This window comes from Odontesthes bonariensis, chromosome 5 (genome assembly GCF_027942865.1).
Source record: "Odontesthes bonariensis isolate fOdoBon6 chromosome 5, fOdoBon6.hap1, whole genome shotgun sequence".
Lineage (NCBI taxonomy): Eukaryota > Metazoa > Chordata > Actinopteri > Atheriniformes > Atherinopsidae > Odontesthes > Odontesthes bonariensis.
This window is the reverse complement of record NC_134510.1, coordinates 31,196,123-31,222,739: the sequence shown is the minus strand read 5'-3', so window position 1 is coordinate 31,222,739 and position 26,617 is coordinate 31,196,123. Positions and strand designations below refer to the sequence as shown.

The following is a 26,617-nucleotide window of genomic DNA, read 5'->3' as shown; positions in this document are numbered from 1 at the left end:
TGAACAATATTTGACCTTCTCCCCAGACCTTTTCATCATCTTCCTCCCTCACTTTCTAAACAACATAGTTCAACACCATGAACGTCTTTGAAGAGCGATTATCTCTCAAAGTGTTCTCCGTTGTTTACATATGAATAATTCGTCAAACGTTGTTGTTCTCTGTGACAGGAGGAATTAGCTCCACCACACACAACAGGTATACACACTTTGGCTTTAGAGCAGGCGCCTAAACTAAGATGCTGGATTAGTAGCTGTGTAAGGTAACTTCAAGTTCACCCCTGGGTTATCGGTGTTGTAGATGCGGTTCACTTGTTCCTGGAGTCTATGAATATGGAAACTTGTGCTACAAACCTTAATTGCTCTGAAAAACCTATGTATGATACAAAAGATAAAGCACCACGAACCAGTCAACTTACATGGGGGGGGGATATAAAAAGTAATAAAAATAAATAAATAAAACCAAGCTTTTTCTCGTTTAATTATAGCATTTAAATACATTTAAAAAATAAAACCATTGAATGATGATGGATTCCCTCGCTTTTTTCTAATACAACGCATGCATGTACATGCATTTGTAAAATACGAACATGGCTCTGTGCATGTTTTTACTAAGATACTGATTAGAAAATTTTTTTTTTTTTTTTTTTTTTTAAAAAAGGAATCGAAATCACTGAGCAATTTAAAAACTTTTTCACAAGGACAAATTTGCTTGGACTTTTGAAATAAGCCTCCTGATCTGAATTGCTTATACTGGTTTTCTTTAATTAGTTCAAAGAACTTTTAAAAATGTCAGGGAACGTCTCAGAAGGCTGATGATGTTGCATAATTCACAAGAAAACACACGCTACATACAGTTTTGTTACAACATGGTCAGATGTACCAGTGTCTTTGTGATGGTGCAGTCAGAACCAAACTTATTCAGCGCTCCTGCATAGCTTTGGTTGCAGTTTAGTAACATTCAGACTTTACCAGGCTATAAATATTTAGATTTTTTATTGTGGTTTTAAAAAATAGTTGGAAGAAACATGTTTGTGATCCATCTTCTCATAGCAACACCAAAGTGTGCATATATCCACATTCATAAAAACTTGGGTTAAATACGAAGTTAATAATCAGCTTTAGTAGAACATCATTTTTTAGTTAGTGAAACATTTAATTCAACAAATATCCTGGGGCCTCAAGTATAAAACACTGTGCAGCTTTAATACCGAAGGAGGGCGTAGTCAAAAATTCTGAAAAGTATGTAGGCACAGAAGCAGTCACATGTAAAATAAGTCCGCACTCTCTTGATCCTGCACATCTTTCCATTATAAATCTTTAGGAGTGCACATGCCACATACCCCATCTCATCTCCTCCCAAAAACGAACATGCAAAGTGCAACAACACACTCCTACTGTCACATGTTGTCCAATCAACTATTGTAAATCCAGCTTCAAAGGAGAAAAGGCGCTTCAAGGAAGGTGAGACTGAAGTGCTGATCACAGAGGAGGAAGCCAGGAAAAATGATTATTTAGGGGTTTGTCTTCTGAATAAGTAACAAATGGAAAATTATGAAGTGGCAGTATCATTGTGGAAATCCTAGCATTTACACAAGAAATAAATAAATAAGTCCTCTGATGTTAAAAAGGATGTAAAAAATTCAAGATGATTGTGCACAGTGTGACTGAAACGGGGGGGATGTGTGCCATTTTACATGTAAGAATCAAATTCACAGGCAGAGAGCAGGCTATGCACAGTGACATGATGTCATGGTAACTGCCGTCATGGACCATGAAGCAGAAAACTGGAGGAGACCCGAGCCAGGGAGACACCAGTCTGCACCCATCGGATCAAGCAGTTAGAGAAAAGAGGAGTGGAGGCCCATGGAAGTGCACGTCACATCTCAACAGCAGCTGACAGTGTTCTTCTCTGGGATTCAGTTATTTGCATCTCATCCTAATGATGTTGCTTAGCAGGTGCATCGGTCACTCTGGAGAGGATGGACCTGTGCACCTCATAAATGATCGGACACCAGCGTGTGCAGCCTTTCTACACGTGTGTGTGTGTGCGTTTCATACAAACAAGAGCCAACGGAACTGCCAGGTAAAAAGAAAAAGAAATTTAGTTTTAAGTTACATATCCTGTTTTATGATAGCTGTAACTTTGTTTAGAAAATAAATTACATTCTGACCCAAGCACCAACAATCCCAGATGACTTACAGGATGGCTTCTGTTTTATTTCAGCCAGGATGTCGTGTTGTGCTGTGACGTGGAACTCTCCCTCTTACTGAATCTGATATCTCCATTAACACCTCCACACACACACACACACACACACACCTGAGTCCGAGTATGAATGTGCATAAGAGTGTGTGCTTCTTGGGAAAGGTCTCATGTAGGAAATACAAAGCCCCGACACACTGCTACACACTGCTACACACTGCTACACACATGGCCATAAAGCAGTGGGGCTTTGTGACCAGAGAACTATAATTAGGCCTCAATGCGCTATTAAAACTCACACTGCCATCAACTAGAGGTCAGGAAGACAGCCACCTACAGCGCAACATACACACACTTTACATCATTCACCGAGGATTTAGACAGAAAAGCTGCACACTCCTACACACCTATTCTCTGTAAACACGCGAGCGTGCGTGTTGGAGTGATGAGCGGTCGTTCAGGGTGGCCGTTAACACACACAAGGACAAGGTCTTGCATACTGCAACCACACCTCATGAAAACAAGAGTTAAACATAGTGTTTGATAACGAGCCACAGCAAATAGTGAAGGTGACTGTAGCTATCTGCAGATTGGTGGATTTAGATTTTGGCATGCATGTGTATTTTATTGCTTGCTGTTTTTTTCCATGATAAAAAAAAAAAAACCTTTCTGAAGGGCAGGTAGCATCTTCTGGAGATTAAATGCAGTGTTGAATGTTGGGTCTTCAGTGAGGAAAATTTGTGGAAATGCACCAACTCTCGTCAGCTATGGTGCTGAAAGTCCCTCTTCAACACTTTGTGTGTTGTGTATTATTTCTCAACATACCCCGGTTAGAATTTTCTCATGTATTCTCATTTATTCAACTTTTACTAAATTAAAGCTGAAGCCTTCTTTGCTTTCAGAAAATCAAAACTAAATGTTTGATCTACCATGTCATGCAAAGGTTGATTTGTGCATTTATTTCCTCTCCTTTTTTTTTTAACACATTTACTTATTCACGGGGTCTATGACATATCATGAGTATGTGATTGTCCATGTTAAATTTATTTAAAAAGTATACTCAAAACAATACGAGTCAGACCAAAATGCAATCGATAAAAACACAGTAAAACACAGTGGGTAAGATCAAAGTGCCAAGCTAACTCCAAATCAAATGACAATGGGAAGAAATGGGTCTTTTAATAGGATCTTGAAAGTCTTGTCAGATTTGAGCAGCTCTTATATGAATAGTTTTGTTGCCCCACAGATTAGGCGCAGCCACTGCAGAAACACGCCCACCTTCTTCTTTTGTGTCTGAAACCAGGAGCAACTAAAAAGCATCAATGGGTCAGCCTAAGTGTTCTCGCTACATTACAATGATGTTAAAGTTTTTCAAGATAGGGTGGAGTCAAACCATTTAGAAACCATCAATAAAATCTTTCAATCAATCGTGTAACAAACATAAAGCAAATGGAGTTCTTTCTTCATGCAGCTGCATTTGGTACCAGCTGCAAACAATGAAGAGAAGACTGATTCATACCCACGTTAAAGGAATTGCAATAATCCAGCCAAGAGGAATTGAAAAAATGAGTGAGGTTTTCAGAATCTCTGGCTTTACCTGTTGGCTAAAAGTCAAAACTAAAAAAAGCCTGTGCTGATAACTGAGCTGATCTGGTTGAGTGTGTTTTTTCTCTCGGTTCATTTAAATTAATCCATGATTCGATGCAATCTAAACAGTCCAATAAAAGCTACAACAAGTTTTAAGTTTTTTACTTTATGGGCAGATAGATTTGCTTGTCAGCTCATTTCCTAAATCTAATATCTGGTTAAATAAAAAAATGCCACATTTCGCTACATGATATGTCATGGAAGACAGCTTTCTCTTGCATGTACTGTTTACATTCGATACTTACATTTTATCTTTATAAAGAGACGTAATGTTTTGAACAGGATATGTTTGAATATTTTTCACTATATTTTTTATAGTCTCTCCAGAACTGTACTAAACTGGTTCAAAAGGTTGGTTTGGGAAATGTCTGTTAATGCTTTGGTACTTTCTGTGGAAAGAACTAAAGTAACTCATAGTTTTGCAGATTAAATGGAGTCAGTGTTTGTAGACCTCAAAGTATATTGGTCCACGAGGATCAGGCAAACTCGACACACTAAATATAAAATATGAAATTCAACAAGACATTTCTATATAGAATAATTATTCAAATTATACCCCCAATCAAAGTAATTATTTTGCCTTAAGAGTTTTGTCTCAATTTTCTCTATAACTATGTTCAACATAATAATGTATCCAGAAAAATGCTCTTGACAGCCTTTGCAAAAAATAATAGGGAGGAACAAAAGTATAAAATCAAGTGTTGGAGTGTTGCAAAGGTGTTTCAGCACTGTGTCTTGGACCCTTTAAGATATACCAGATGTGAACAGAAAATCAAATAAGTAACAAGAACCTGGGCTGAAAAAAAACAGAGAAAAACCAAAACATTACAGTCAATTTTATGTTCACCGGTCGTTCTATTATAAACACAACTCTAAAACCCAATGAATACCAGAGAAATGGATATCACTCCAAGACAAGCACTTAACCGATTTATCAGGTGTCTGGTGGTCAGTGTAAGGGTCAAAATAAACACACACAGACAGTTGACACAGCTCAGTATCATCAACGAAAAGTAAAGTGCTACGTACTCAAAATGTGTTCAATAATAGCAACTGTGAATATATAACCTCACATGCCCAGGTATAACATGTCAAAGAGCCCAGTATGAGAGCACCACGGCCCAGACACAGAGGAGGAAACGGGCCTGTATCAGTGTCATTAGGAAGACATGTTGAACAAGCACACCGGAGCAGCCAACAAAGCACAAAGGCTGGCCGCACAGTGCAGTGGGCAGCACCTCGCCTCAGTGTGCGAGAGCGTGAGAGTGTGCGAGAAACAGACTGCCGGTACATGTGAAAGAGTGTATCCCTGCAGGGTCCAGAGAATGTTGGCCAGCTTTTTCTCTGGTTTGCGAGCGTCTTTGCAAGTCACATGTGTCTGGCCTACGCTTGCAAAGACGCAGTCCAAAGTCTTGGTGTGAGTGTGTGTGGCCTGAATGTGACCCAAACCCAAAGGCAGCTCAGCTATTAGAGCAGTATTAGTACAGAGCTGCTATTACTGCGCCTACAGCACTGCTAAATGGCTGCTATTATAGACCACCACATACACACAAAGCACACTCACGTGTAGGAGCAGACATGACTTGTAAAAACACTCCCACGCACACACACACACTCTCTGTGGAGGCTCGTCGTATTTAAACACACACTCTGAACGTGCTGTCAAACAACTTACATTTTCATTCTTCCAACTGCTCTGACCTTTGAGCTGTTACTATCTTTGCATATTCAGGAAACAAACAAAGAAAACACCCTCAGGTTGGTGCACATATGTGTGTTAATCGCTAAGTGTATATTTGTGCATTTGTGTTTTAGCCAATCAACTGAGAGGCCGGCTCATTTTCTTGTAAACCATGTGAAACAGCAGGGCAAACAGGGAGCAACTTCCTCAAATAAAAACACTCGCAGATCAAACAAGTCATCTGACTTTATCGTGCACTTTAACACAACACACCTATCTGCAGTTTGGAGTGAGGCAGGGATGTTTTATTGCTGTAATTTGGGTTTTGGAAACGAACCGCTGCAACAGTAAACAGGCAAGACACAAATTATAGAGAAGAGTGCAAAATAAGGTAAATGATGAAACACAAGCAGCCAATGAATAAAAAAAAGCTCTTTTGGTTAATTAAACGCAGGCCCAACCTGGAGCCCTCGTGGTTTCACACCAGTAACCGCATGTCATCACAACATCTTTGGTTTGATTACAGCTGGGAAACTCACTTTGCATGCATTCCCCCTCGATCTTGTCATGATTTCTGTCAGTTTTTATTGTATCCCATTAAATAAATGGCAGATCATGCCTTCCAAAATTTTATCAAGCAGAAATACACAATCATTACCATGTTAGGATAAGAAATACAAACTGATACCAGGAACTCCTGAAACTTGTTTTTTCTCTAATTGTACCCTTCTTTCTCATGAAATACCCCAATATTTCCACATAACGTATAGTTTAGAATAAATAAATAATTTAAATGAGTGCAAATTAAACAATCAGGATTTGGAAAAGAAATGTGAACCGTCAAAAGAAAAAAAAGAAAAAAATCAATCAAAAGCGAGGATTTGCCAAGTAGCAACAGCGATACTTGGTACCTTGGATAGGTTCTTCTGAAACGGTTCCTAAGCAGGACACTGAACTTCCATCAGTTCAACACTTCCAGACTCCACTCTTTAGCTGAACTATGACCTCCCCGCGGAGCGGAAGGGAAAAGGGAATTCCCCCTCAAGAAGGAATACAAAATCCCCTTCATTCAGGACATCCAGCAGGTCTAATGAGTGCAATTCTAGCACCTGCACCACCATCTAGTGGAGAAACAGTGAACAGGACAGGAGTGTGGCTCGTTCCATTTGTAACGTGTGTGTGTGTGTATGTGTTGCCATGAGTGATAATTAATGTGAATGACGTTAGTGCTCATTTTTAATTGTAGACTCAGACTTTAGAGTAAGGAAGTGACAAAAAAAAAAAAAAAAAAATGTAAAACACTGTAATAAACAGAAAGCACGTGGAAACAAAGCCACACTCAGTGGTTTGTTGTATGCATCATACACGTGCATTGAGTACAGGCTGAGGTACTGGCTTTAATTAGCCCAGACTATTCTATCAATCAATTACACACACACATACACACACACACAGACTCTCTAAATATGGAGTGAATGACAGGTTCATCACGCCAGGCCACAGAGTCTGGCAAGTACCCTCTTCACACACACACACACACCTTGACAAAACACTCTTTATTTGGAAAGGCCATTTTCTTTACTTTAAAGGGGGTTCCCCGCGTGTCTGTGTGCACGTGTGTGTCTGTGGGTTTTTCTTGGATGCGGCCGACTCAAGGGCTTTCCCCTACTTGGTTTTTCCGAGAGCCCAAATGACTAAAGAGGGAGCAGCTACATGACCCTTCTCTTTTTCCATCCTTTGCTCTTCTTACAGAACTTTTACACATTGGCTGCCATACCCCTTTGCCAAGAAACATGCCCAAATGTCCTCCTGTGCACACATACCTTTTGTGCATGTATTTGTGAGGACTCTCCCTGGAATAATGCACCCCAGGGCCACTAACCCATCACTACTAAATGTCTAGCCCGAGCCCTAAGCCTAAACACAGTTCTAAGTCTAAATCTTAAATCAACACTATGTACAAACAGTCAAGAGGAAAAACCATACTCTCCCCGATAGTTTAAAAATTCAAATTGGTCTTCAAAGCTAAATGTAGGAAAACTGTCACCCATTTTTACCCTATTTTTCGATGATGGAGATGGTACATGTGGTACAAAAATGTCTGTGTGATCCCAGGATTTCAATCATTCTTTTGATCGTCAGAGATAGGCTACATATTTGACCTGTTCTCAGTTTTTTTTTTCCATCAGGGAGTTCAAATTTGGATAAACATACAGTAAATAACATCAAGTCTAACCTGAAACTAAAAAATGAGATAAATTTAAGTCAAGCCAGCTGGCATTTCCGCAGCATGTCAGCTTTAGCATAAACACAAAGTAGAGAATTTAAGTGAGTACCTGTGACTCCTCCAAACGTGCCATAAGTCATGTTGCAGGCAGTTCTTTGCAGGTTATGCTCATAAACCAACTTCATCTGGTACTGGTCTCCATGTTCCACATTCCCTGCAGTGCCTTCATACACAAATGTCAGAGAAAAATAAGTGTGAGAAGCTTTTCAAAATTAAAGTTTGCACTGAACACGTGTGATGGAATTACTATTAAAAACATTTAATGGTTTGTACACACATTTGTACACTTCGTATGCTTGTTACCTGAAATAGAATAAACCGACAGCTTTCTGGGGTGAAGAACAGCCAGGTGAAGAAGCTCTGAACACCTGTCGAGATGGCAAAAAATACACTTTTTTTCAGCCATTCCATCCACAGCTGGAACCATCCTGGAAAAACACTAAAGCAGAAGGTCAATAATGATGGGAAGAAAATGTAATTAATTAATTTTGGGACTGCCAGAGCCCCAATTTAAATGTCATGTCAGCTAGTTTGCCTGGATAAAAATGTCCGATAGTGTGCCAAGAACTTTGAATCAAATCGGCCAGATGTGAGCTGGATAACAGGTCTCTGACAATGGGCCCAGAGCCGCAGCTGGAAAAGTTTTTTTCCTCAGACATTCCAGCAGGGCAGATGCTTCCTCACCGTGGCTTAAGCCATGTTCTCAGCTACAGGGTGGAATCCACTCTCATTTTAACCCACACTTCTAACATAATTACTGTAACAGCTGGTGCATTTTGTTTTAAATGATGGTTATGGTGGAGTGGTAGGTGACGTTCCAGCGATGTTGATCCTAGATTTGTTACTTAGCTACTTCACCACAAAACCACTGAAAAGGGCTGTGTCCACTTTCTGGAACCAGACCAAAAATCTTTTTTAGCGAGAAAGGACAACAAGGAAGAAAGTGGATCCCACGTGTTTTCTTTCTTCCTCGGAAAACCGTACTAATTTTTCACCGTCTGCAAACCTCAGCCTGCCTTCGACAACATGCTTCACTGTCAAGGCCAACTTCCAAAATGCCCACCAGTCCCTGAAGAATGTTGTGCTGAAAAACCACAGGTAACGAAACAAAACGTCTTCCAAACAAGCTGGTTTAGTTGGATTGTGCTCCCAGTGTAATGACGTGGGATGTCATTGAGATAAACCACAGCTTTTCCCAGAAACCTTGCTTTCCAGGAGGTTCCTGTGCAACCACGGTAAGGCAACGTAACACATAAGTGTTGAGGTCGATGGTAAAGGGGCAGCACCACGCAGCATGCAGCCACGGACAGAGTAAATATATTTTCTATTTCTATATTTGCATGATTATGATAACCCAGCATAAACACTTTGTATTTAGTTACATGTTTATCACATAATCTCAAGATATGGTCTATAAACTTAGACCACAGCCATTCAAATGCTCACTTACAGTATATATATATATATCTACAGTTACGTTGAAGCTCAGCTTTCAATAACAGGAAAATTTACATTGTGTGCTCTTGCCACACTGACAGTTATCAGGTCCAACTCCTGAAGCAAACCAAAGTCTAATAGACTATGATTTGCATAAATGGTACATAGCCAGTTCATACCAGTACAGTCCTCTCCACTAATGACCACTCGCCTGCTAACCAGGCAAAATACACTTAAAACATAAGCATCAGCTAAAAAGCTGTCATTTTACTGGACACAGTAAGCCCTTTTCAGAGTCGCATGTCTTTCCACTGATCTAACATCAACCGAAGGCATTGGCCTTATGTCTGAATAAGCACTCTGGTGCTTCTCAATTTCCAATAACAGTCCTACATAATCAGGCTCAACATTCACTCTTAAATTTCCAACACGGGAAAAATCTAAACTGCAGCAGCGTCATTAAAGGATAAACAAACACAGAGGAATCCAACATAATGAAATAAATAAATGGCTTCGTCCAAACTTTGCTGCTGCTGTTTTTCAGTATTTGGTGCAGAAAGTTGAATTGTTTTTTTCCACAGTGCTTAAAAAAGCCAGTCAGAGTTCCTTATAGAACAACTTTTCACAAGCTTCAACACGCAGACAACGTTAAGACAATAAGGCTAATATGAATCATTGTAGCAAAATAACATTTTTAACACAAAAATAAAATAACAATATAACAGAAACCAGGGAAACAATTGGTCTTTGCACAGATTTTGGTGCTCCTGAAAATAAATAATTTAAAAAAACATATGGGCATGAAACCCCACTTAACAAATTTCCCACTCTCGTTCGAACGACAAAAACCACACCACTCAATCTGAGATGTGTGTCTGAATTACAAATAAAATGTGAATGTAAGATTTTAATAGAAAATTTGTTTAAAAAAAAAAAACCTATCTTCAGATCATCTAAAAACAGAAAAAATAACAAAATGTTTAATCTGCCTAATTTTTAAAAACAGATTGTTAAATCTATCATGTGGAATATACACTCTGTTTATAATAAAATGTTTTATAAATGTTATTTAAGTAATTATATTTTAACAGGGTAAAGAACTTAATATAGAGATAAAACATTTAATTACTGACAAGCCTTAGAACGCCTTTACTGGTCAAATACAGTGAATTTTAAAAAGCGAAACCAAGGTCAAAGAAAGAAAAATGACATTAAGAATTTGGCCCGAGGCTTAACCCGAACCTGGGCCTTCTCTGTGCACGTGTAGCACACTCAACCAGGTGAGCTAGCAGAGCTGTGGCAGACCTGGTCCCATGTTTGTGTAATGTACTCACGAGACAAACTTGCCCACTTCAACTTGGATGATGGCATTTTGGAGCTGAACTTCTAGAAGCTGGGAATCGGCCAGGCCCCCTTCCTTTGATTTAATGGTATGTGGGGCGAAGATTCGCAGCATCCCCATGTAGCTGCCCGCCACAATCTTGTCTGCAAATGTTTAAATGACAAGAGGACAGTCATAGTTAAGATGGAAGTCATCACTCACCATCATCAACCAAACTTGATTTTTTTCTTTATTTACGTTTTGGCTATTGACAGTATGTTTGTATTAACTTCAGCTGGATAATAAAATTATAGAAGCAGATGATTTTCATATCAAGTAAGAAGGAAAATGTTACATAGAGAGGCCAATACAAGCACAGTACATAAACATATTTCAGGCTAAGTCTTCCAGTCTGTAAGATCTGTGGAGGTTTGTGTGAAGATCATTTCCTCTTCACAAACTGACCATGTCCTGTGCCACTGTTGTCCACGTCTCCAACACACAGGCATCCCTGGTCAAACTCCTCACCCTCCCCAAGAGCTGCTGACCACCAGTCACGAGCTTTGAACAAAGACATGTTGCCTCTAATTGGACAGAAAGAAAAACAAAAAGGGGGAGGTATTGAATGTCGTGAATTAGATTTATGCGTAAAATGTCCCGTTCGTGCTTTTCTTTGTACTCAGTGGTGCAAAAATGTTATCTTCAATTAAATCCTCCTCATGTATGATAAGATGTAGCAATACCTTTAAGATCAGATTTATTGTCATGTAGATTAGAGGACATTTAGGACTTTAAGCATAGGTCAACAGACAGGTGAACAAAGAGACACACAAAGAAATAGTCAGACTCAAAAAAAGAACAACAGGCATTCATTTTTTTAAAGCATTAACTATTTGCAGTACTAAACACAATTTACTGAGAAGCTTCAGCAGGAGAAGTAGGAGGGTAGTGCTTTGTTCAAGAACAGCACAATGGGTAACAAAGGTGTACAGACTATTTATTCATATCCTTTCTAAAAATGTATACCACTGGCTACAAATCAAACCACACTCTCTCCGATTTTTACAAAAGCACTCTCTCGAATCAGTCTGCCAAGAAAGGTAGCGGTCGAGCCATTGCAATGGCCACACTGTCACCTAGACCAGTAAGCTTTAGTGCTCTGTGCATTACACTGACAGCCAAATGCCGAGAAGGGAGTTAGTCACATGACCTACGGATTGTGTGTGTGATTGAGAAGGAGAATGAGAGGTGGGAGGGAGGGTGTAGGTGGGGGCAAGCAGCTTTTCTTCTTGCTAAATGCTGAGCAGGTGGAATAGGAGTTAATCCAGACCTAGAGAATCCCTGTTATCCACAGCACACTGTCTTATGGATCTGGGCTTGGGTTAAAGTAAATTGGCTTTGAATGTCTTTTGGATTTTCTCCTACTATTTCTCAAGTAAGAATTAAGCTGGTACAACATTTCATCAACTCTCCGTTGTCTTTATCTGAACACTAAGAACTGACAACGATAGGATAAGGACCAACTCTCTGTGTCCTTCTAAGAAGCATCATGCTATAGTGCACTAAAACAAGTTAAAAAGACAATGAACTCAAGTCTGGCTATGCACGCAAGCACCATTTTATTGCAAAGTGTTTCAAAAGCTCAGATTTAAAAAAAAATCAAGTGTTTTTAATGTGATACAGTTCACCATGGTTTACACAAGCACAGTTAGCTTTAGCAGGGCAAAAAGTAACCTGAAAATCATAACATTGGAATGGGGACTGAAACTCAAGTGAACATTTCTTCTGGGATGTTAAATAACTCAGTGTATATTTTTGTGTCTGTGCTGCCTTGTCTCCATAACACCCCACAGTACTGAGAGCAATTAGCGTTTTACTTCAGCCAAGAGCTAAGGTGGACACTACTTTGAATACTGTGGGGGTACAGTAGTACATAACCACACAGCTGATTATTTCTCTTCATACCAAGAAGAGATCATGTTTGGAAAACACCGTCCTCCTCCATGTTATAACAATAGAAATAGTTGGGGACACACACTCAGGAGCTTTCATATCTGCAATGACTCAAAGATCCCTGCAAAGGTAAATTACATTGCAGCTAATGTCAAGCTGGCTGCTTCAACTTTAGCTTCGCCGTGGATAGTTAGCTAGCTTTCCAACTTATCCAGGTACTAGCTAATAGGTCAGAAACAGTCCCGCTGCAAATCAACAGTTTTTTCGTGAATGACAAAGACCGCTGAGCGTTGTTTTCAAGTTTTCTTACCGTCACAAAAACGTTGCTCCTCGTTTGTTACTCCTCGTTCACACAGACATCACATTTCTCATTCTCTTGCTTGGAGCCATCGTCCTGTTGTCATGGCACTGACGCTCACCGAAGAAGCCGGTGTTGTGTCAAGGCAGTTATCCCCGCGAGAAATTGTTTCCCCTATCCGCGGGAACGCGCAGTCCCTCACGGACGTGGATACGCTACATTACGGTTCGTTTTCCCCACGTAAACCGAAAAAATGGCTAATGTCGACCTTTTAATTGATTGTTTAGGGTTTCTTGTTCCATCTGTGATATTTTAAAATATTATTTGACGCTCCAAGTAATATACATGCTTTTATTTTCTGAATATGTTATGTCTAGGATAAAGTTGTTCACCCGTGTTTTTGTTTCGACACGGACCTTTGAATGTGACGCACCCGTGTACAATTGTGACTGTAAAATCGTGTAGGTTGAGTAAATCACTCTAGTCAGTCCGGAACAAGGAGTCCTACGGTCTTGGAGTGTGTCAATATAACATAATACAATAATAATGAGACTTTGGTTGGCTCAGCGTCACTTGATATCAAATACACAAGACAGAACTGCCCACAGTATTTCATACAGTCCACGTTTCCACACTTCCACACAAACACACTTTTAAATTCTAGTCCTGATATAAATTTCCACCTCCTTGAACAGTCTGACATCATTTGTATCTCTTCTCTATGATGCACACTGTTTTCAAACATCACATGTTTCATCTTGCACATTACTCAGATGACTGTAGTAGACGTTTCTAGCTGTAGGCTATGTTTCCTTTGTCAGAAAATAAAGTATCACCTTTCTATAAGACAGTGTGTGTTAAAACATGAAGTCTTTTATTTTACAGGTATGTAAGATCATGCTTCATCACTTGTGGATACAGAGAGGTATGGTCTTTTTTTTTCACAAAGGTTAAACAGGAATGCTAATTATGATGGCCTTGGCTGTACAGTTTGCAATAAAACAGAATGTATAAAATTTACACGTGTTGGACAAGCTTTCATTAGAATAAGGCCAAAAATTGTGTCCCCCATAACTTGAGTAGCCTATAGATAAAATAAGGTGTTCCATATTCACCAAAAAATAATTAAGCATGACGAGAAGTACGTGCAAAAGAAAATACTTTGTAGTGGGATATCATCTGTGCTTTATAGTAAGGGGATACAAATTCTAAAAAATTGAGAAATCCAGCTTATGTTTTATTTTATATATGTTTAAGATCAGGCTTAGTAACGAGAAGTGATGCGGCTCAGATGCATCATGAGGAACGAGCAACACTTTTTATTTGCTGGTTTATGGCCATCACGTCCCCTTCACACTTGGAGATGTTTTTGGAGCACTTAATCTGCATTTTCAGTTTTGGACCTGAAAATTCATTGCAACATAAGCTTTGATCCTACGACCTCTGAACTTGAAAACATTCCCCAAACAGCCTAAGCTATTCTTCCAGATATGTGGATGTGCAATCCAAAAGCTTTTCCCTCTGTACTTTGATTTTTGACCTATAAAACAAATAAAAGCATCACCTTGCATTAATGACTTTTGACAAATACAGGTCAATGATACTAACTGGGAATTGAACCCAGAAGTTTTGAAACTTCAAGCAGTTTCACAACCTCCTGAGTTATTCTGTCACAAATTTGGTTTACTTCCTGATCACATTTGATTCTTCCCTTTGGATGATAAACTTTAAAATAAATATTCAGTTATGAGTACATTTATTTTTCTTCAGTAGCAATGTATTATTGCTGCAAAAGATCCTCCATTTAAATTATACCATCTTGAACAGTTATTGTGGGTTTCAAGAGCAAAAACCATAATAAAGGCAAATGGCCTTTGAACTGTTATGATTTAGGTTTAGATTTCATGTGCACACAAAAGTGGTCACGAAACAAGACACAACAGTGGCACATTAGAAAAAAATAACAGACATATTCAAGTGGAGGTGTTAAGTTGTTCTTGAAATATATCTACGTAAATTGTGTATAATAGGCCAAATTCCTGAGTCTGGGATCTTAAAGGGACACAGGAGGTTTCTTATTGAGATAGATCCAATATCAAACAAATAATAGAGCCTTATACATAAGAGAGCCCATAAGACAGCCAATGGGCTACTGTGTCTTTTCGTTTCAGCCACAACCAGTGACTGCTTCGTTAAGCCACAGTGGAGAGTTCTTTGATTAATTTCTGCTGCGCATGCCCTCTGATGCCCATGTCCTTTGGCAGCCTTATGGTGGAGAAAGCCACAAAGCCCCTGCAACCCACTTCCACTGGACCCACTCCCACCTTTCAACCTTGCTGATCTGCCTCTGCTGCCAGCGTACCGCAGTTTCTTCCTTTCAAATGCCTCATCGTCAGCTAAACGATGAAGACACAGATGGCTCTGATGATGAAGCTTATTCTGTTTGCTTCCATGCTCAACAGGTCACTCCATGTGATCTCCCGTTGTTCCACGCCATACCACTTCATCCAGTGGCCTTGCTGGGCTTGCAAGATTGCTGTGGCACACCTGGCTGCTTCCTCCACCAACAGTTGTCAGCGTTCAGTTCTGCTTTAAATCTGTAGTGAAATTGCTCTGTGGAAACTGTTTATTTATTTTACTAATATGAATCTGAAAATAGAAAAGATGTTTGTCAAATTAGACAATATTTAGAGGCTTTCATTTTGACATGAACACCAGATTGCGGTGGGACTTTTGAGGGTCTCTCTGAGTGGGTTACTTAAAATCTGTGTACAAATTGATCTGTGGCAACGGGGAGTTTCCCCGTCACATTCGGAATTTTTCACAGAAGACTGATTCGTAAGCAAACATCTTCTGTCATGATGTGAAACGAAACAAGACCGACAAGATCCAGGCTGACGCCATTCGGCTGAAGAACTTAAAGGAAAACTGCGGTATTTTCAACATTAAGCCTCTTTTCTGAGTCGTCTGCAATGTTTTAGAACCCCCCTCGCCGCTTTTTTGATGTTTACCGCTGTCTCCGGTATTTGCCTAATTTTGATTCTTCTCAACCTGCTTCAGAATGGCAAGTATGGTGCATGTCCAAAAAGGTCCGTAAAAGCACCATAAACGTCCGTTTTCAAAATCATCAACTCACCGGAGTGGTTACTGGTGTGCACTGGTAATCCATATCAAATTTCGTTGCGAAAATTTGCTTCTGTCGTGTTTTATTTGACATTTTGTACTGGATGTTCATTGATATTACTCCGCCACTGCTAAGAAAATAGTTCGAGCATGAACAAGCTGCCAAATAAAACACGACAGAAGCAACTTTTCGCAACAAAATTTGATAAGGGGGGTTCTAAAACATTGCAGACGACTCAGTAAAGAGGCTTAATGTTGAAAATACCGCAGTTCTCCTTTAAGAGAAAATTGCATCACTGAGACCTGAGGCTCGGTTACAGAAATGTTGATATCAGAGGAAAGTCCCAAGTAGGAGGCTTTTCTGTCTTTGCCAATCAAGTCAAGCAACTCAAGATCTGCTCCCACTCGGGTATTCCAAGAGCTTTTATTGTTGACAAAAAACGTGGTTATATTTTACAGGTCGTTCGCAGAGTCTATTTTAACCTTCTGCCTTATGGTAACCTTCCAATGCACAATAAAAATTATATATCCTGTATTATGCATACAGCCAGCAAGATATTTGCATTAGAACAGCTACTGATGTTAGAAATTTGGAACAGACTATTCGAAAGAAACACAGTCAGTTTAAGCCAGCAGTCACCATCCTCAGAAACAGGTGCAAACACAATATAAAATAAAGGAAAAGAGACATACATCAGGGTGAAATAAAGAGAAAAGGCGGGCTTTAGGGCATTTCATGTTGGCCATATTCATCGTATATTTGAGGATGGAACATTGCAGCCCAGTATGTTGCTGGTTGTTTCGGTGGTGGTGGACAGGATGGAGAAGGTGCAAACACAACACATTTGCTTGAGTGGTAATCTATTTATAATTTTGAATTTGTATTTAGGCTGCTTATGTGGTAAGATTTGGAATTGTATTTGTAGCTTTGAAACTAAATATAAAAGAAAACAATAAATGATAGTCGCGCAAGTAGTTTAGGGTCAGGCACCACAAACCACAAGAAATGAACACTTTTTCAACAAAAATGGCTAGAAAGCTTTAGTGCTTAAAAAAAAGCTTAATCTAGTCATTAAAAAAGATTTTACCTCTGATTAACGGACCACAGACCAGCAGCACCAAAAACTTTGGCCTCCAAACTGATCATGGCTGCTCACAAAGGTTTTAACAGAAAATGACACAATAGATGTCTGTTCTCTGTACTCTGTAAAAGTACAGTACTATGGCGGCATTTGTCTGTACTTTAAGTAACTTGCATCATATATATATACATGATGTATATATATATAAGGCCTTGTAAAATTTCATTTTCTCAATTGCTCTAAACAGGATTGGCTAATTGATTTAGTCCCTAATACATTTAATTTCTTTCATCATCTTGAGGGGAACAGCAGCTGATTTTTACTACTGGTAGTAGTAAGTATTGTCGATGAGCATTTTAGTAGGAATACTCCTATTGAGCATGGCCTCTGTATCAAAAGTGTTCTAATGGACTCAGATGCAGAGCAAAAATGCATAAAACTGTGTGTAGTTTCATGACTGAAACTATGTGTACATACAAAGCCAGAAATGTACTTAGTCAGTGTTTTCAGCTGATTAATAAAGAGACAAGTATCTATGGTTTTCTTTTATGAATCTCAGTCATTGCGCCGACAGCCGCGCCTGTTTTAGGGTGCAGACCGAGCAGTCCCCTGCTTCCGAGCAGCAAACACCGTAACAGGCGCGGCTGTTGGCAGGTGGCAGCACGCAGTGATACGAAGGGAGAGAAAATAGCGCCAAGCGATTGTGAGTTCTGAAGCAAAACGCGCTTTTTTTTTTGTTCCCCCGGCCAACTAGCCGGACTACCTTCGTCAACACCAAAACGAGGCTGGAATTCGGCTCACAGGACGCAGCAGGGGGTAAGAAAATGTACATGCACGATATTGATAATATGAGGTGTCATACAGCTTCATGTCAAAAGAGGTGAACTATCCCTTTGTGAAATATTTTTTGTCTTATCTGAGCTGTAAGAAAGTGGGTGATTACAAGAGACTTTCATATGCACAGAATATGTGTTTCTGCAAATGTTTGTCTTGTTTAAGCAGGTTGTGTCATGAAACCAGCACAATATTTAAACTGAAAATGGATTTTGCAAGAGGATTTCCCTTCATTTTCCTCTCATTATATGTATTTGACTGGTTGTCATTATAATACTGAAATTGACAGCAGGCAGAATTCTTTTGACTCAACAAGACAGTGCTTTTTTTCTAGGTCTCTTTAGTGATGGTGATGGGGGCTAGAGCCGTTTCCATGAGTCATTGCCATAGAAGCAGGGCAAACCCAGGGCAGGTCACCAGTATGTAAAGTTATCGGTCTACTAGTAAATTTTTTAGTTCGATAATAAGGTTTGCAAGGTTGAAGTCTTGAAGAGTTGAACAAGTGGAGGCGGCGGCGAGGAGAGAGGACCCAAAATGCACACTGAAGGTAAAACTAGATTTATTTTAAAAATCTGACTGAATCGACCTTAATATGAAGCATAAGATTAAAAGTAAAGTATTTTAAAACATCATTAGTTTGGATGGGAATACTCAGCTACATAATCAAACCCCTTGGACCACCAAACTTGACTTTGCCAAATGTCGAACGTGATAAGCAGTCCTGTGCCAAATGTCAGATTAAAAAAATGAATGAACAGGAACACTGTCCTTCTGTGGGAATTCTTTCACTTTTAGCACACTGTTGCTGATGTTTAACTTCAAGAAATAAGGATCATATGGCCAATAATGATGTTTAATTACATTTTTATTACATCTTGTCACTATTAACAGATGTTGTAACATGACTGCATATTTTTTGTGAGAAATCTGTGGCTGTCAAAATATTATTCATAGACAAAATTGGGAATGCTAAAAAATCCAAAATGTATAAAAAGAAACAGTTCAACTAATCAGTGGATTGACTGTCAAAAGAGACATGTAAGTAATTATTAAGCTAAATTTTGGAATGAAATATGCCTCTGGATCATTATTACGGATTCATTAATGCCTTAACGTTTTGGCTGTTCGATTTACTGCCTTTTGTAGAGCTTTATGCACTAATTATAGCTGTTTATGATTGATTTACTACTTGATTTAATTGATTCACTACTTCATTCAGTCATACTGAATTTTATTAATATTGTGTTAGATAATATCTAACAAGGTACTTTACATACTAAGGTCAAAACCTTACAGTATTATAAAGTAAAACCCGTATTCTCTTTGAGAAGGATTGTCGACAACAAAGAGGGAAACCTACAACAACACTACATTCATTGCGGGTAGCCGTATGAGATGAGAGAGGAAAGAGAAAAACAACTGAGCCATTAAGAAACAAAAAAAGAGCAGGTAACTGAAAGATGTAACAGATTAGAGAGCTGCAGCTGAGCATGGAAAATGGAAGCGGTCAGGACAGCGTCATAAAATGAAGAATCAGGAAGTTCAGCGTTCACCATGCTTCGCTGGTCACTTTCTCAGAAGAACTAGGGAGACAGTTAAAAAAAAAAGTTCAATTCATGTTGTGTATTTACAGTAATGATAAACAAGACACATTTTAATAGCAGCATGTGATAATTTGCAGCATTCCTTTGACCTCTGGAGAAATGAAATCAGATTGATAATATCTTTCTTTTGGTTGAGTAAAGATGAAAGAAACAGATTAAACATGCGGTATCCCATGTTGTTTGCATTTGTCTATAGAAATATTATAAACTCTTAGGGAAAAGTTTGAAAAGCTTTGTCCACCAGGTGGAGGTCTAACACTGATACAGTCTAGATTGTAGAGGAAGTTGAACACATTTCCTGGTAGGCTATGAGATCAGATTTTCAACAGCAGCAGCAGTTTACTCTAACAGCAATGGCTTTCATACCTGAAGATTTTGCCGATTCTCAGTCTCAAAGTAAGTTTGTTCGTTTAGATTTCACGGTTTAATTGTGTGCAATAAGAACGTTTTATGATGTGATACTCTTTCATTCATTTCAAGCCTAAAAAAACCGGCTTTGACAGGATGTGTCTGAGGTTTGAACTCATTCGGCTTAACCAAACATTACGTCCACTTTGGAAAGCCTTTTAGCCAAATAAATTGTTTTATTAAGATTTTTGCAGCAGATATTGCGCCGCACTATTAAATATGATTAACACGTGTTGCTGATGCAATGGCATTCACAACGACTTGTCGTGTTCCTGTTGCAAAGCTCTTATCTAACTCCTGCATTTCTTCCAAGATGCAGGCATCAACAAAGTAACATTTGACTAAAATGGCTTTGTGACATAGATAAATCTTAGAAATTACACAATCATGTGCCTGTCCATGAAAACTATCGTTAACTTTGTTTCAATCTTGAAGGTGGCGAATGCCCACAGGAGAGCGGGTACGTACTCCCATTTCTGTTGTAAAGCTATTTTTAAACATATTAGTCAAAATGATCTGAATGTTGTGTAACGTTACTCTCAACCACTGATGCCTGAAACCTTTTGGATCTTTGTTCATTGCACTTGTTTACAGTCAGATTTGATAATCTGTTTTAAATGATTTTACATTTATTTAGTTTGAATTACCAGCAGTTATTAAAATCCTTTGTAAAACAAAAAAAATGGGATTTGCATTTTGTAAAGAAAGCCTCACTTTTTGATGTTACAGTGATGAAGGTCTCTCTACCAACATGAGGCACAAGATCAGTAATACCTACGAGGTAATGGCTGAACCGGCTCTGCCAGTAGCAGAGACAGGATTTTGTGTGAGGCCCATTCCAAAGGTTGAACAAGACATCTATGAGCCATCGGAGGAGAAAATGTCTGAGACACAGAGTGTGTTTGCTGGAAAAGTGTCTTTTAGACCAGACGGTTTAGCGAAGGCACAAGAAAACAACCCTCCACCAAAGCCTCCACTGATGCCACCAGTAAAAAAAAGCAAAGAAGAAGCAGCTATGCCTTTATCTGAAACAGCAGCCATTACAGAGGCAGATGAAGAGAAGGCAGGAAGAGATCACTGCATCGTGGACTCTAAGATGGAATCACTAAAGGAACCAGCAAATGCTCAAGGACAAAGAAAGAGGAGAAAAAACTACAGTTATGGAGCTGCTGCCGGTAATAACAAATGATATTACTAAGATAATTTCCGTATGAATTAAAAATTGTATATACAAATACATTTAGAAAACATTTCATATTTTCTTTGCTTTTAGTCTTAAATATATAAATAGTTAAATTCACATTATATACACTCTATGTCCGCGATAAACTTTTAATGCAAATTGACCGTTTTTTTTAACATTAGAAATATTTAAATTGGATTATATAGTCATTTACCCAGGCAATTCTAATGATGGTGTTGAGCTGACTAAATTATATTGACACATTTTTTTAATTTTTACATTTACATAAATAAGGAGGAAGAATATTAGATAGACTTGTTAATATAAAGTAGTTTATTACGACACTGTCAATATAACTTCACAGTTCAAATATTGTATGGAATCAATGCCCAGAAAGAAGGAAATGATAATAATATTAAGAACAATAGTAATGATAATAGTTATCGTTGTCATTAACTTTATTATTATAACATTAGTAATTATTATTGATATCAAAACTTATCACGATAGTCAAGATAGATTAGTCATCAGATTCTGTTATTTTCCCATCAGCAGAACTGTAAAGTGATTACTGTTCATGTATTTCTCAGGATATCTCCATATCAGGTCAGACCTGCAAGAATTAATAACCATCTCATGGACCTGTTTTTCCTTTCTGCTTTTCCAGTGTGCCTTGGCTTGTTAGTGGCAACTAGCCTGGTGGACGTCTCTTCTGCATCTGCTGGTATGTTTTATATTAAAAGCTAGTTAATATGTACGATAGATTTTTTTCACTGGGAACTAAACTGAATTGTGAATAACATGATTTTTTTAATATAGATTTGACTTCATATTTTCCTTCTGTTGGTACTTGCAGCCATATGAAATGTGTTTACACCCAAGATTAATTCAGTTGTTTACCTCTGTTAAGCTTCTCATTTATGTTTTTCTCTGCCCTGGTACCAGTACTGCCAGCTGGTAATTGTTTTACCTGCTCGGATAAAAGATGCCAAAATCTCATAAAAATATTTAGTGATGACAATCTACGTTACGAGAGAGGCCTCAAAGATTCATTTGAAGCATGTTCTGAGACCCATCCGCCCACTAAGAACTGCACTGTGTGCCTGGACCAGTCCAATGTGGAGATCTCCTGCCCAGATGACATCAGCAAAATCGATGCAGAGGATAATACATCTAAACCGCTGGACCTCTTGAAGAGTATGTGTTAAACATCAATCTCTTCTAGGTTTTGGTCATATGCTGGCTTTACTGATATATCTTTTGTTTTTTCATTTGTTTAAATATCAATGTTTTATTTCTAAAAAATGTGACTAAACAGAACAGAGTCTTCAGCATGATGCTGTTTAGATGAAGCTTTTCAAGAAATGGACGTGATGTTCGCATCTTGCCTGTTACCTCTAATTAAGCAAACAACAACTTTCACCATAGTAACAATTTCAAGTGCATTTTACTGTATTTGAATCATGTGCTCTGGTCTTAATTAATCTTTCAATTGCTCATTATCGTTCATATTATATCTTCCAGGCTACAGTCATGCTTTCCTTTAAAGATGTAACGTTTTGTTTTTGAGCTGGTCATTCATTCTTAAATTTTTATTTTGTTACTTAATTCATTTCAAATTTCAGGTCTCAGAAAGCTGTTTAAATTGTATATACTGTACATTTAGGACACTAGATTATATTAAAATCTTTAGTTAAAAGACTGGCAGGCAATGGTATATATATATATATATATATATATATATATGTATATATATATATATATATATATATGTATATATATTCAATATATAGCAACATAAACCAAAATCGCAAAGCTCTAAGCAGCAGGTGAGACTTCTGAAAATTCAAAGACTTACCAAGATAATTATTTTTCAACATAAATGCTCGTACATTTTCAGAATGGTTTTTATGGTATTATTAATCTACATTGTATATGTACCTCCAACTTTTGCTCATAGCTTGTGCCAGCGTGTTGATCATTGTTTTGATTCTCTAAATCAGAAAGGTTCACTATATGTTATTGCAGGTCCCTGATGGACTTTTGATTTCTCTCGTCGGCTTTAGGTAAATGCCGGCAGATCTCTTACCCAGGAAATTATGGAGCAACTACGGGCGGCAGTAAGTATTCTCTGCATTTAGTTAGCAGTACAGTACACATTCTGAGTGGAGCCCCTCTTAACCTTCAAAATAATCTCAGTTCTACCTTTGAGACTTTAGTTCATGTTGACAGATTTGTCAGATGTTTTCTTTGTTAACTGGTACTTCATCATGCTTGAAGTAATCATTTGAAAATAGGAAAATGTGAAAAATATGTAAACTGAGACATTTAAATTATAAATAACGAGTTTTAAAACCACAGCTGTCCTCAGATTTTAGTTCCCATGAGACAGGAGCAGACAGGATGCTGTTGTAACCCATCTACCTCAAGGTTTAATGTGATTTGCATTCTGAGATACTTCTCTGCTCAGCATAAACAAAGAGGGTTTATCTGAGTTAATATATCTGGGTCATGCCAGCTTTAATCATGTTATCAAGTTATAAGATATTTAGTTTTAGAAAACTAGCCATGTTTATACTATTAGGTCAAAAGAAAGTAAGTGAGTGTGTGCTAGGGCCATTCGCTTTGTCACTTCCAGGGCTTAAGCTGACTTGATCAGGGCTCCCTCAGTTTTAGAGCCCCGGGCAAATACTCTTGGGCCAGACACAGTTATTCTGGTATGAGGCAGTGTCAAAGACAGGGAGACAGGTATCTAAAGAACAAGAAAATTAAACTCTTTTGTTTTTCTCTTTATTTCAATGCATTGTCCTGGACACTGTATTAGTCATTGGGTGACAGTTCACAAAACAGGTTGACGGTGTCTGCAGTAATCACCCTGAAATTAACGGAGACTGCCTGGGACATGGATCCAGATTCAGTCTGTTTTCTTCTTCCCAACATAGTTCTAATTTATTTTGATATCTAAACAGTGAAATTATTTATTCAGTGTGTGTTTGAAGCTAAAAACATGAGCTACAAGTAGCTGGTTTATTTAACATAAAAGTCTCAGCATATAGACATATCTCTGTGGGCTTGCTATGCAGCTTTGTATGTTACTACTTTTAGCTCCATCTATTAACAGGGCTATAGGATTCTGATATGTCTGTTATGATATCTGCATTTTAGTCAGCATGCATCTTCAGTTTGCCTTTGTGAAAATCTATATCTATATAGATAGAGATATAGATGGCAAGCAGAATGACCGACCTCGCCAGGCACCAGCCACCCAAGCATGTTGAACGAGTCGAGCGTGGTTATGTGTAAAGATGAGAATATGTGACAATATGAGAACAGTATGGTTTCATTTTGCAGGTCTCTTTTTGGTGATGGTCGTAGCACTGCTGATCTCGATTGTAAGTATGACTAGATATGAAACGCAACTTTCAACATATTCAATTGACCAGCAGATCTATCTTATATTGTCTGCATTGTTGTATGAAGTGATTCCATTTCATGTCTTCATAAATTTAAAAACAATGTAATAATATTGAATATTTGGATTTACATTTCAGTGATTTTATTTTTTGAACATTCTTTTCTTCTAGCTCTTTTTGCAGCAGGTAGGTAAATTTCTTTAAGGATCGAAATTCTCATTATTTCGGTTGTTTATTCAAATAATTAACTTTAAAAAAATACTCTACAATTGAATATAAATTGCTGTAATATACAAGATCCAAATATTCCAAAAATAAATGAGACCTACAAATACACTGTGACTCTTTAATTACATGTACTTACACCTAATTTTTCCCAATTTTGTAATAGGATTAAAAAAGGATGGCAACAAGGAATACTGCAAAGTCAACACTGCTCACCTATCAAATCAAGATTCTTCTTTTTATTTGCTAATGGAATTATAAGCTTTCTTTTTGCTGCAAACTTTGTGTTTAGGTGTCATATGTACAGTGGTGTAGTGCAGGGTATAAGGGTATATCTTTTAGTCATCATAGAGCATACCCACTTCAAAATCAATTCATAATATCCATCCATCCATTATCCGAGGTCCAGGATCCAACTCTCCAGCTGCACCTGGGGGATCCTGAGGTGGTCCAAGGCATGATATAATGGGATATGTAATCTATCTAGCATGTTCTAAGTCCGCCCAGAGGCCTCTAAAGGAAAGCCAGCAGGAGGCAGCTTGATGCCCAAACCACCTCAGCTGACCTCTTCTGATCTGGATGAGCAGCGACTCAACTCCGAACTCCCTCCAGATGGGCATGCTCCTCACCCTATCTCTAAGGCCGAGCTCAGCCGCCCTCCGAAGAAAACTCATTTCATCCGCTTGAATTCGGTCACAGCCCAGATTTCATGACCATAAGGGAGGGCTGGAATGAGGATGGATCAATATAGCAAAAGCTTCACCTTATATCTCAGCTCCCTGTTCACAGTAATGAACTGACCCAGCTCCCACAGCAACCCCACAGATTACCCCGAGGACACGATTGCAATCCTTGTCGTAGCAAATACTAAATGAAAAAAGAAAATGTCCAAAAATTACAGGTATACCCACCTCTCCAGGCACCACTACACCACAACATAAATATATTCTATTACTGCAATGATTGCTTTCTATTCTATTGATTAAAAAAATGCTAATTTTACTCAACAGCTTACAGCTTTATATAACTGGGTTAGTAAATATAGTTTAAATGAATATTTCACAAGTCTAAATAATAAAAAATGTTTTTAACACCATATGATTCATGTCATTCTTTATAAAACAGACCGATTCAAGCCATAGATCATATCTCAGTGTTATAATAGTGTATAATGTCAAATAGCTGTTTAGTCAAATAACTAAAAAAATATTGATAATTGTTATGCAGAATGGCCAATTCTATAATAGACATTACTGAATTATTTGTTAATTAACTCACATTCAAATTAATTAGGCTATTCGATATCCTCTGGGTAGCTCTAGGATGTTTTTGATCAATTCACATCAAAATCTAATACTGTTTGGAATTAATTCATTTTTAGAGAGCAGTAGTGAACTAAAAGCATTGAGCAGGTGAGTGGAGGCAATAACAAAGGATCACAGTCAGGGCCTCCAACATGCTTGGCTGAGGGACTTTCGAGACCAAAAAGCCCTTTTTAAACTGGCAGCTGCATGGCTCCCACACATAAACACACACAAGTCAAGAGCAAAGTGTTCACTTTCAGTGAGGCAGAGCTACTAGTAAGGCTTTGCTTTCAAAATGCACTTAAAGGGGTGCTATTAAAAAGGCTAATAGCACATCACAATCATCATAATATAGTAAAGCACTTTTGGGCAAAACTTAAAAGCGAAATTTTCACCCCGGAAATGAGTCCGTTACCGAGACTCATACCACCGAGTTAAACATTAACAAACAGTGCTTTGATAGCGCAATGGTCTGGATCGTACCAACTAGCACTAGGAGAAACATTAGAATATAAAGCCAAATTCCCACTTTAGCGAATGTATGTGGACAAAAAAAACTTTTTTTTTTGTTTAAAAACCTTCTTTTCTGCTGTCAGCACTAGGTTTTGATTGTG

At 38.3% G+C, this 26,617-nt stretch overlaps 2 protein-coding genes across 2 annotated transcripts in view; one reads left to right on the top strand and one right to left on the bottom strand.

Moving 5' to 3' along the window:
- bbs9 (Bardet-Biedl syndrome 9) overlaps positions 1-12,971 on the bottom strand; it is a 158,761-nt gene extending 145,790 nt beyond the window's left edge. The window contains exons 1-5 of the mRNA XM_075466085.1: positions 12,840-12,971; positions 11,042-11,160; positions 10,590-10,740; positions 8,122-8,186; positions 7,868-7,981 (exon numbers count right to left, since the gene is read on the bottom strand). Of these exons, the coding sequence (XP_075322200.1) occupies positions 7,868-7,981; positions 8,122-8,186; positions 10,590-10,740; positions 11,042-11,153 (442 nt within the window). The 5' untranslated portion in view covers positions 11,154-11,160; positions 12,840-12,971. The remainder of the gene's footprint in view (positions 1-7,867; positions 7,982-8,121; positions 8,187-10,589; positions 10,741-11,041; positions 11,161-12,839) is intronic.
- A 6,812-nt stretch (positions 12,972-19,783) lies between these two features.
- LOC142380849 (uncharacterized) lies at positions 19,784-25,795 on the top strand. Its single transcript, XM_075466772.1, has 9 exons — positions 19,784-19,866; positions 20,314-20,338; positions 20,608-21,053; positions 21,729-21,785; positions 22,007-22,258; positions 23,128-23,181; positions 24,413-24,453; positions 24,646-24,660; positions 24,866-25,795. The coding sequence occupies exons 1-9, from the start codon at positions 19,824-19,826 to the stop codon at positions 24,869-24,871; spliced, it is 939 nt and encodes a 312-aa protein (XP_075322887.1). The 5' UTR covers positions 19,784-19,823; the 3' UTR covers positions 24,872-25,795.
- The last annotated feature ends 822 nt before the right edge of the window (positions 25,796-26,617 follow it).